This window comes from Brachyhypopomus gauderio, chromosome 10, assembly GCF_052324685.1.
Source record: "Brachyhypopomus gauderio isolate BG-103 chromosome 10, BGAUD_0.2, whole genome shotgun sequence".
Lineage (NCBI taxonomy): Eukaryota > Metazoa > Chordata > Actinopteri > Gymnotiformes > Hypopomidae > Brachyhypopomus > Brachyhypopomus gauderio.
The window spans coordinates 4,252,716-4,265,215 of NC_135220.1; the positions used below are offsets into that span (position 1 = coordinate 4,252,716).

Here is a 12,500-nt window from a genome sequence, read left to right on the forward strand (position 1 = left end):
TCTGCAGTCACATGTTCTCCAGGCTGCTGTATCAGCACTGATCACATGCTGCTACAAGTAGGTCTGCCTTAGCCAAGAACGACACACAGAACCTCTCACCACTCTCTTTAATCTCTCTCTGTCTCTCTCTTTTCTCCCCCCCACCATTTCTTCCTTCCCCCCATCTCAGATCGATGACTGACAGAGCATGTCGGATAGTTCATAACATCCCTGGGTCCCTGCGGGCCAAAAATGCTCTCAATTTACTGACCTCTGACCTTTGCAGCCGTCATATCTTGCACCCTGACTCAGACCTGTTGGCACAGATAAGGGAATCTCCCTCCGCAGTAAAAGGATCTCTCTATTGTCCCACTCTAATAAATACCAGTGGGATTAGGTGCACAAGTCCAATATACTAAGCTGAGTGTTTATTAAGTACACAAGTCCAATACAGTCAGCTGTGTTTATTAAGTCCAGTACATGCTGTAGAACATAGTGATCTGGGGAGTGTGTGTGTGTGTGTGTGTGAGTGTGTGTGTGTGCGTGCGTGCGTGCGTGCGTGCGTGTGTGTGTGTGTGTGTTCAGAGCTCTGCCACATCCCTTTAAGCTCAAATTACACAACCAGATCCTTTTATTATTTTTACTTTTTCATTTAGTCTTTCTCATGGAAGAAACCTCAGTGTTGTTTGTGTTAGCATGCTTTTCTATCCTCTAAAAGAGAGGTAGATCAAACGGAGGGAGGGGGGGTGGGGGTGGATGGGGCTGTGGGTGGGGTGGGGTGGTGTGGGTGGGGGTGGTGTGGTGTGGTGTGGGTGGGGTGGGGTGGATGGGGCTGTGGGTGGGGTGGGGTGGGGTGGATGGGGCTGTGGGTGGGGTGGTGTGGGTGGGGTGGTGTGGTGTGGGTGGGGTGGGGTGGTGTGGGTGGATGGGGCTGTGGGTGGGGTGGGGTGGGGTGGTGTGGGTGGGGTGGGTGGGGTGGGGTGGTGTGGGGTGGAGTGGGTGGGGTGGGGTGGTGTGGGTGGGGTGGTGTGGGTGGGGTGGGGTGGGGTGGTGTGGGTGGATGGGGCTGTGGGTGGGGTGGGGTGGTGTGGGTGGGGTGGGGTGGTGTGGTATTGAACTGAAAGATGGGGGAGCAGCTGGTGTTTCCAGTGCAGTAAGAACACACTCATTCAATTTGTACATTAACCTGCTTTTTTGTCAAATTTACAAGAGGACACATTATGCTTGTTTAACAAAAATGGTTTCCACGGTAACAGCATCCCGTCGAGACGCTGTCTACAGCAACGACAGAAAGGGAGAGAGATGGAGAGCAGGATGCAGGAGTATGGCCCTTCACACACACCTGAGCTCAGGTTCACCACACACACTCACACCATGTGTGTGTGCGTGAGTGTTGCAGTAATGACTGATGCCAGCTAGTGTAAATACTTATTAGTCAACTGAACACACAAATTGGTTATTTTCACCCACAGAGGAAAGCCCGTTATGTTTCCAGAGGCTATAGTTTCCCTCTGAGCTTGAGTCCTACATCTGACCTATTCATTAAATGCTAAAGGTGAAACCCCATAATTCATAATAAAATTCCATGAATGGACAATGTGACTGTAATAAAGCGTGAATATGGAAAAATCTAATGGTTCTGACCCAACTGCACCTTTTTCACTCTGGTTCACCTGTCCATTGATTTTCTATTCAGCATTTCATTCCTACAGATTGCCGACTGAAGCTCCTGGCATCCTAGAAATCAAACGGAGGAGGAAAAGGCTGAAATGTGAGAGCAGGCCAGGCGCGTTCCTGCACTGCTTCTCCACGGAGGTTTATAGCCAGCACACACTGGGAGGTTTTTACTCCATCAAATCCATGCAAACTATTAATCAGTTGAGCAACCAACCAGAACACCACTGCTAGATATTCATGAACTGCAAGATCTCAAATTCATGAACTGAGATCTTGTTTTCATGAACTGTGAGATCTCAAATTCATGAACTGAGATCTCATATTCATGAACTGAGATCCCATATTCATGAACAGTGAGATCTCATATTCATGAGCTGTAAGATCTGGTATTCATTAGCTGCATGCTTCACTGCCCTGGCTTTGTGATTTGTTGTTTGCATGGTAATAAACTCAGAGAGTGAAAAGCAGTTAATTACTGATCTAATCTCAGTGCGAGCATTCACATCAAAGCTTTATCTGGAGAGAAAGAGCAGCTGTCTCTCTACTGGCCTCCATATCTCAGAGCTGCTCTGTCTCTGGACAAGTCGACCCTCACAGTGAGCAGGACGTGTGGACCATTCGGAGCTGTACGTTGGGAGAGCGTCTGTTGCGGATGGATCCACCCATACGTACAGACAGAGTCCCCTCTGTTATCACCACTGACCTCAGTGATTACAAGAAATCTTTGTAATAAACCTTACAGCAGGTGTATGCACCTGAATCAGTACATCACCTGACACACAGCTTCTGTAGTCTTTACCGGCTACCTGACCAATGAGGCGTGTTTCACTGTAGCCAGTGACCTTTGTTACAGTGTAGCCAATGAGATTTGTTGCGCCGTAGCCAGTGTATTATGCTGTTGGAAGCTCTGGAGACAAAGGCCTATCTAGTCAGAGAGTAGCCTAATGTAACGACTCTAACAGGAGTCTCTCTCTGGTTTCATTTTGGCCGAGGGTGCAGAAGTGCCACAAGGTGGATGTGTGCGTGGTTGTCTCCTAGCTGCTGAGCAGGGCTTCCAGACACCACGTCAGGCAGACTGCCCCCCAGCAGTCCACCATCTGCCCTCCTGCCCTCGTGCCCTCACGCCCTGGTGCCCCCAGCTCCTGCTCTCTCGAGCGCAGAAATGTATTACAGGCGTGATCGGTCTGAGGGTAAGCAGCCACAAAAGCCCCACTCCTCCACCATCCATCCCCCTCCACCCCTCCCTCCACTCCTCCACCCATCCCCCTCCACTCCTCCACCATCCATCCCCCTCCACTCCTCCACCATCCATCCCCCTCCACTCCTCCACCCATCCCCCTCCACTCCGTCCACCCCTCCCTCCACCTATCCCCCTCCACTCCTCCACCCATCCCCTCCACTCCTCCACCCTTTTCCCTCCACTCCTCCACCACTCCCTCCACTCCTCCACCATCCATCCCCTCCACCCCTCCCTCCACTCCTCCACCCCACCCTCCACTCCTCCACCCCTCCCTCCACTCCTCCACCCCACCCTCCACTCCTCCACCCATCCCCTCCACTCCTCCACCCTTTTCCCTCCACTCCTCCACCACTCCCTCCACTCCTCCACCATCCATCCCCTCCACCCCTCCCTCCACTCCTCCACCCCACCCTCCACTCCTCCACCCCTCCCTCCACTCCTCCACCCCACCCTCCACTCCTCCACCCATCCCCCTCCACTCCTCCACCCTTCCTCCACTCCTCCACCCATCCCCCTCCACTCCTCCACCCTTCCTCCACTCCTCCACCCATCCCCCTCCACTCCTCCACCTATCCCCCTCCACTCCTCCACCTATCCCCCTCCACTCCTCCACCCATCCCCCTCCACTCCTCCACCCATCCCCCTCTACCCTCACATTTCCGCGCTGCTCTTTGATACTCCGTTCCTGCATTTTTATCACTGCCTCCTATTTAGTGTGAATTTCTGTCCTCCTCAAAGTCCACATTGGATCAGGCTTTCTGCTCCAGCTCGGCAGGAGTCTCTTCCTCGTGTGTGTGTGTGTGTGTGTGTGTGTGTGTGTGTGTGTGTGTGTGTGTGTGTGTCTCACTTCCTACTGCTGGTCGTTCAATCAGTGAGTCAGTCCTCTGTCCGTATGACTGACCCCTCCCTTAGTCTCTCCAGCACAGTCAGGGTCAGAGTTCATCTTCCTCTCCAACTAATTAGAATTGCACGTTGAATTTTTGCTTTCCATCAGCAGGATCTACAGATGCTGCAAAGGCTTAAATGAGAAAAACCTACAAAATTATGGGGAGCCGGTGGACAAAGACAGAGCCGTCAAACACATGCAGTCAGCTGAGAGTCATGCATGGTCCGACACGGTCAACAGGATTATCCTGAAGGTTTATTGTTTGACACACATTAGTCTCGTGAAATGGCCAACTCGTTGCTGGAATATAACGTATTTGGACTTGTGCATGGTGTTATCTGATTGGCTCCCATTGCCTGACCATCCTTGGAATGTTACGGCAGAGTCTCACTGGCACAACCGATACTTAGTTCTGCCCAGAGAGACCATTCACCAAACACACAAGTCTTTGTTGATTTTCAATGAGGCACCATGTGGCCATGATTCACCAGACCAACATCTCTAAGAAAGAGGACATTCCACAGCCTTACTTGAGCTGTACAAAAAACACACACACACACACACACACCCAGCTGAACTGAGCACACACTGAACACAGCACACAATATCCATCAGGACCCCGATCCAAAACACCACACCACACCCTCCACCTCTCCTTTCCTCCACCACTCTCTCCATCATGATTTTATATACGCCCTCTGCATCAGGCATGAGAAACACTGAAGATGCCTTTGATACCACACCCTCCCCATTTTCTGAGCCCAGCATGGAGGAGTGGTCTCCTTCGAGTGGGAGTGGTCTGCTTTGAGTGGGCGTGGTCTTGGAGTTTCTCATCACTGTGGCAGGGCCGCCTTGCCCGCCCACTCTCAGAGCACTAGACTACCAGCCAGGGAGACACAGCAGCAGGAAGATCCCTGTGATTAATCTCCCTCCGTCTGTGTTAGACCAGCGCATTTAATCTGTGGCTCTCACAGATGAAATTCACACTTTCCATCCATCAGAGAGCAGACATTTTTTTGAGCTTTTTTTTTTTGCTGCTGACATAAAAAGTCACTTCTTCATTAGAGACTTAATAATAATGTCCACCCTGGGCATTTCTGGGACAGACGCCTTGAATCTTTCGGTCAAGTAGGACTACATGCTGGACCCAGATGGGCAAGCAGGGCTGGAACAGAACTTCAGATGCAACATCGACAGGACAGCAGATCTAATCTAAACCAGGCAAACAAGCCAAACCAGCAGAAGACACCTCCAGCCAATCAGACAGAAGATGTAGGGAGAGTGGAGGGGTGGAGAGGTGAGACGGGTAGGACTGAGAAAGAAGACAGGTTGAACATTCATTTAGAGTGGGCAGCAAATAAGGTAACATAGATGACAGCAGCCAACAAACAAAGTCAGCGTGGGTTACAGGAGCGCTTGAGGCAAACCAGCAGAACAAGGTTTTAGTCTGGGTTAGCGTCAAGCTCCTTTGGAAGGCAGTGAGACACAGGAGACAGGAATGAGAAACACATCTCACCTGGAACATGACGTGGTACTGCTCCTCAGGTTTCTGAACCACACACATGTTGCACCCCATCCTGACCTTTGACGTTTGACCTCACAAGGCCAAGGTCAAATCCCAGCTGGTAATCACTCAGTGGCACCCTCCTCTTCTCTCTCTTCCTCCACCTCCTCTTCCTCACCAGTGTTTAGGCTTCGATAAACAATGCAAAAAATATATATATACTCCAAGTTGTGAGAGTCTGTGCTCCTAAAGTTCAGCCAGGGGGTTGAAGGTGTTTCGACGTCTGCGAGCAGGTCTCTGTGTGAGTGTGCAGTCTTCGTTTGAGCGTGGAGGGCCGTTCTCAGAACTGCAGCATCACATCTCCGCGTCTGTCCAGCACCAAGCCAATGGGATCCCAGCGTGTAGACATGTAGTTTTCGGCAGTAGCACAGCAGTGTAGCCACCCGCCCTCGAACTCGTGCGGAGTGTGTGGGGGAGTCTAGGGAGAACTCCGTGTGAAACCCACCCAGTTTTTAAGTTAGAAGTCTGTGCTTTTGTTGAAAGTTTTGGACTTTCCAGCAGGATTTTTTTGTTTTTGGGTTTGATACACGTGTACTATACGCTTTATGTGATGAGATGTTCAAAATTGAATCCATTTAAAAACGTGGATGGATGAGTAACTTGTGCACAATATTGTTTAAAAAAAAGTCTCTTGCATTCACAGAACATTTTCATCCCCTTTAATACAGTCCTGCTGCTGTTGTTTAGCTGAGCTTGTCAGAAGGAAGTCTGTTTTCTTCTTACTGCTCAAACATATCTCAGTGGAAACACGGCCTGTGCATTAATTGGTTTCATTCTGCTTAATTTACCTCAGTGTGTGTGTGTGTGTGTGTGTGTGTGTTGGAGTTTTGCCGCACCTTTGAAAGTTTCCATCCTCTGCTGAGGAGTCCAAACGCCTACACATGCTCCTTCCTCCACCTGTTCCCCCACCACTCTGTGCTCAGAGTTCCTCCTCATGCATGCTAATTAGCTCTCCAATATGTGTTATGCCCTTTTTAGCCCTTTACCCCATCTCCCTCTCTCTTTCTCTCTTTCCCTGCCTCTCTATCTCTCTCTCTCTATCTCTCTCTGTCTACGTGTCTTATTTCTTTCTCTTTCTTCTTCAGACACACCCACCATTTTCTTTTTATCCTCCTCTCTCTTTCCACCAACACACTGGTTTCTCCAGTGGTTGTGAGTGTTGGGCGTTTGGTGGTTCTGAGTGTTGGGCGTAGTGGTTCTGAGTGTTGGGCGTTTGGTGGTTCTGAGTGTTGGGCGTTTGGTGGTTCTGAGTGTTGGGGCGTAGTGGTTCTGAGTGTTGGGGTGTAGTGTAATGGATCTGTACTGTTCTAGATAAGGTGATTGAGGTGTTTCTGGGTGGTTCTGGGTAGGGTGTTGGGTGCGTTGTGTAATGGGTATGTACTGGTTCTAGAGAGGGAGATTGTGGTGGTTCTGGGTAGGGTGGTAGGGGCAGTGGAAGGTGTATTGTGGCTCTATAAACTGCCCCACAGTAGTGACCTACTACACTTCTGTCTCTTCTTCCCATAAAGGAACAAAACCATGACATCAAATGTGCCAGCTACCCTGCGAGGGATCTTAAACACACATACACACACGCACATACATATATGCATATGCAGACACACATACACACTCTCTCACTCAATCATTTTCCCTTCACACAAGCAGAAATTGCAGCATATGATTACTGTATCAGCACAGTCAGCCAGTCTTTGTAGTGATTGAACAGGAAAACACACACACACATACACACACATACACACACACACTTAGTTTGTCTTCTTAGTGAGGAGAGCACACACAGACACACAAGCACACACTCAGTCAGTCTTCTTAGTGAGTGGTCGACACGAGAGCTGAAACACATACACACTTGCACAAACACATACTTGTGTTAATAAGTAGCAGCAAACTTCAGTAACTTGAGTGAGTGAGTGAGTGAGTGAGTGAGTGAGTGAGTGAGTGAGTGAGTGAGTGAGTGAGTGAGTGAGTGAGTGAGTGAGTGAGTGAGTGTGTGTGTGTGTGTGTGTGTGTGTGTGTGTGTGTGTGTGTGTGTGTGTGTGTGTGTGAAGCTGTACTGAAAATGGAGCCAGACACTATTGCTGCAGTAAAAACAAAAGCTCTCTTGTTAATCAGGATATTATTTTCCTCCCACTCTGAGCTAAATTGATAAATGATAAATTCTCAGTTCAATTCTTTGTTAGCTCTGTACCCTCGTGAGCTGTGGAGGTTGATAGACGCCACTGAGCCGTTGGAGACGGGTCGCTGCAGTGGAGTGTGTGCTGGACAGGACATCACTGACTCTGCCCTACAGGAACCTCCACAGTTCACTGACACACACCTTCACCGCTGGACAAAGATATCCTGTATGTTCCACTGCAATAGACCATTACAACCTCCATTACAAACTACATTACAAACTCCATTACAAACCCTGCAGCCTGTAACTCTGTAAACTGCAAGTGGATTTAGTTCAGTACTTGTCAAAAGAAACACAGTTTGGCTTGATCAGTTTTAATGTGTGTGGTTTTGGTTTGTGCTTATAGACGTGATGCTGAGCTGGAGTTTGAAGAGAAGCGTTTGCTGTTTGACCAGCCAGAGTGGATCAGTCTGTACCACCCCATCAATACCATGCATCTGTTCCTCTTTCCATCTCTCTCTCTCTCTCTCTCTCTCTCTCTCTCTCTCTCTCTCTCTCTCTCTCTCTCTCCCTCTCTCCCTCTCCTGTCACCATGTGCTGAGTGTGTTTAGTGTGCTGACCGCTCTGGGAGTTCCTCCTCGTCGTGCTGCCTCTGGGTGTGAAACGTGTCCTCTCTTTCCTGAGAGTGTTTGAGAATGGCCACTGACCCCTGTCTGCAGCTACTGCCTACCGACCTGGACACACACTCAGATGTTTGTTACTTCTGTCAACACACCTGTGTGACAGTCAAGTGTCAGACACACACACACACACACACACACACATGTGGGGTGATCTGTGTTGGTCCTCACCTGAACTAAACCTCCCAGCAGACAGCAGGGCGTAACCAAACCCTGAGCACGTGTTGGCCCGTCACCCTGCACACCGCACAGCAACAGTCTGCTCAGACTGCAAAGCTTCAGCTCCACAATTTTAATCCTCCTCCCGAGAAAAACGAGAACAGTAGATTGTTTCCTAAATCACGCTCATAATACAGCAACACGAAATAAGTGCAGGAAAGAAAAAAAGAGAAAGAACAAGAAGAAGAAAAAAGATCCGCAGGAAGAATAAATAAAGAGAACTGCTCATGGAAAAGAGAAGTGTTGTCCATCCATTCTTTCTCTTTCTCCCTCTCTCTCTCCCCTCCAAAGACAGCAGCAGTGCACAGTACACACAATAAGAGAATAATCCAGAGTGCTGAAGTATCCTGTTAGGAAATTGTCTTAACACAAGCTGAGTAGGATAAATCCAGCAGGAGCAGGTCTCCAGACCCCAGGTCTCTCAGCAGGAGCAGGTCTCCAGACCCCAGGTCTCTCAGCAGGAGCAGGTCTCCAGACCCGGCGTGACCCTCCGTCTGGCCGGGCGTGTCCGTGTTGTGCAGGAGAACGTGCAGGTGTCAGGAGGACCTCGGCACCAGCTTCTCTCCCGCCCGCCACTCCCAGCGAGGGCTGCTACTGCAGGAGTACACTGGAGCACAAAGACATTACCGCTCAGCAGCGCACACACACACACACACACACACACACACACACACACACACACGCACGCACACACACCCCCGAGTGGGTCTCCTTCCCGGCGGAATACTTTAAGAGGCAGAAGGAGAGCCCGTTCTCCACCGCTACCCTGCTGCCCTTCTCTTACTGTCCTGTCCGTCGCTCAGCCGATCTTCCCGCTCTGCTTTCTGCAGGGACAAGGCGCTGGTCCTTCATTCACCTTCTCTGCCCCCCCCCCCCTCTCCCATCCCTCCATCCCCCCGTCCCCCCTCTCTCTCTCCTCCCTCCCTCTCTCTCCCCCCTCTCTCTCTCTCTCTCTCTCTCTCTCCCCTGTCAGAGTGCAGCATGCATGTTTAAAACGCGGTTGAAGCTGACATCAGCTCTGTGCAGCTCTGGGCATTACACACGCACGAGGTTCATTTAATGGGAGAAGAAATGGGGGATCTCCATGTTAATGCTGGTCATATTCTGCACTTTGTAAATAACATAATCTCTCTGTTCAACGTCATTGCGCTATTATGATAAAGGAGCTTTGGTGTTGCACTGTGGGAAAACATACAGGAGGGTGATGGGCTAACAGGTGTGAGACGCTGACGAAGGCTGGAGGGCTGCCCAGCCCAGTAATGTAATTAGTGTGTGTGTGTGTGTGTGTGTGGGTGTGTGTGAGAGAGATTGTGTGTTTGGCGCAGAAATTGGAACATAGATTTGTCCACCTGACAGCAAAGGTGAGACCAATGTGAAAAATGTCACTGTACTGTAAATAGTTAACAAGGCTGTGTAACGTTTCCTGCAAGTGTCTTTAATGCAGAATGATACAACAGTGACCAACATGCACTGCAGTACAGGACACGGCAGAGTAAGACAATACAGCACGTCACCTGCACGTGGATATTGCCTTCAGCAGGTAGTAACAGGTACTGCTGTGGCCCACGCAGCTCCAGCAGGACATCGCACGCTAGAGAAGGGACAGTCTGACAGACAGGACATACAGGACAGACAGCTACAGCACACCCAGACTAAACATGCGTGACCATCTCGTGTGTAGAGAGATTAAATGTCTGTAGTTATGATGTGCATATGCATGCGTGCTGATGCACACGTGTCCAGCGAGAACAACCCGTGTCTACTGCCATCATGGCTGAACATACACAGGAAACCACAACCAGTCAGCTGGACAAAACAAACAAACCAGCCAGTGCAGCTGGACAAAACAAACAAACCAGCCAGTGCATCCGGACAAAACAAACAAACCAGCCAGTGCATCCGGACAAAACAAACAAACCAGCCAGTGCATCCGGACAAAACAAACAAACCAGCCAGTGCATCCGGACAAAACAAACAAACCAGCCAGTGCATCCGGACAGATATCTGTTAGCCGAAAATCCCTCCAGTCTCTCGCGGGGCTGTGGAACCCCCATTAGTCCCACAGTCTGTCCCCTCTAATCAGACTGTAATCAGACAGCCAAACAGCATCATTATATGTTTTGACATATTTGCTTCCAGAGATGGGGGAAATACACTGTTTTGTACATTATAAAACAAATTTAATAATGTATAAATAGATATTTTGATGAACATTAGATCTGATTAACACAGATCAAATTAACATTAGATCTGATCCTGTGTTTTATATTCAATTAAAATAACTCAAAATGTAAATAAATGCATGTTCTAAAAAAGTGTAAATAAAAAAACAAGCGGTGTTTGTCGTGTAGCTGTTAGTGTTTGGAGATGGGAGATGTTCCTAGACTGTGCTGAAACAGCCAAACTTGCTTCACCCTTTCCTGAGGCACTCTAGAAATGCAACTCTGTGTTCATTATTCATGAGAGACAGGAGGAAGAGGAGGAGGAGGAGGAGGAAGGTGTTATCCATGTTGTCGTCAGCTGTCAGTCTCCAGGAAGCACCAATGCAGAACCAGATTTCCTTTATTGTGAAGACACAGTTGTAACACACAGCACCCTACAGCCAAACCCAGTGCACCACAGCCACAATCAAGTTATTAGTAGACATGCATCATATGGCTTTAAGCTACACTACAGTCGGTCTTCAGCAGGTCTGCCTGTGTCTGCAGCAGGTCTGTCTGTGTCTTTAGCAGGTCTGCCTGTGTCTTCTGTAGGTTTGTCTGTGTCTTCCGGAAGGCACCGCTGGGCTGTGAATGTGTGGATCTACTCCAGCACAGATGTGCCACACCTGCAGTTTGAGAAACATCACATAGCAGGCCTGTATGACCTGAACAGTTGAGAGTACCTCCTGATGTGAAAAACACCCACCACCTCCCCACCAACCATTAAAAACAACATTAAATCGAATTTAGAAATTATTCCAAACACAGGTTCAACTTAAAAAAACAACAAATATTGATCATTAGTAATCAGTAATAATAGCGTTATTAATTTGCAAACAAGGCCTAAGCTAAACTGAAAGCTTAAACAGATAGATAAAATATCAATTGTAATTATCAGGCTGAGTTCCAGTATCGAACCGATCATCCTTATTGGCAATAATAACTGCTGATACATCATACGTTTCCTCTAGTATGTTGAAGCACAATGTTTGTCCTTTTGCCCACATATGGTTTTTTGACTAGGAAGCAAACCTAGCAAACAGTCAACAAGGATGTAATTCCTTTACTTTAAGGAGATATAACGATATACCTTAACTCATGAGGACAATCGCATGAGTTGTTCGGAGTGATTTACTACAGATATTCTCAAAATGCTCCAGAGATTTTAGCTGCAGATGGAATTTGCTGTGTGAAACGGTGCAGATTCAGTCTGTATCTTGCTGCTCACATGGGCAGATATGAGACTTCTGACATTTCTAAAATGGAAGCATTGTGAAATTCGAAAATGGACTGTCCTCTGTTAGGGGTTATGTGCAGGTTACAGAAATGCCCATGATGTTACGTCTGCCTTTAAAATCTCACAGTTTCTTCTTCACGGTATGTTTAAAAAGTGCATGTGTTGCTTTTCTTCTCATAGAGTTACATAAAGCTAAGGAAGGAGAGTAATTAACACAGAGTCTGACCAGAGAACTTTGGAAAGGTTCGGCTTTTAAATGTTAATCGACCAAATTATGCATACATGAAAAGGACATGACACTGTGGAGGAAGCAAGCAGGGGATTGGCAGAGGGGGGTAGAACGGAATGGGGGGCGGGGCAGGGGACATGGTGTGATGTAGGGAATACAGGACAGCTGAGAAAGGCATTGAAGAAAGCCCACATTGATCAGACCTGCATTGATCAGACCCACACAGGTCAGACCCACACTGGTCAGCCCCACACCAATCAGACGTTCAGCAGGTTAGTGTGGGTGTTGGAGGAGGCAGGCTCACCCCACCAGCCCCACACCAATCAGACGTTCAGCAGGTTAGTGTGGGTGTTGGAGGAGGCAGGCTCACCCCACCAGCCCCACACCAATCAGACGTTCAGCAGGTTAGTGTGGGTGTTGGAGGAGGCAGGCTTACCCCACCAGCCCCACACCAATCAGACGTTCAGCA

The 12,500-nt window shown here is 48.8% G+C and overlaps 1 protein-coding gene across 1 annotated transcript in view; it reads right to left on the reverse strand.

Annotated features, from left to right (window-relative positions):
* LOC143525222 (PDZ domain-containing protein 4) overlaps positions 1-9,220 on the reverse strand; it is a 23,092-nt gene extending 13,872 nt beyond the window's left edge. Inside the window, 2 exon segments of the mRNA XM_077018880.1 lie at positions 5,299-8,971; positions 9,149-9,220. Of these exon segments, the coding sequence (XP_076874995.1) occupies positions 5,299-5,358 (60 nt within the window). The 5' untranslated portion in view covers positions 5,359-8,971; positions 9,149-9,220.
* Between the last annotated feature and the right edge of the window lie 3,280 nt (positions 9,221-12,500).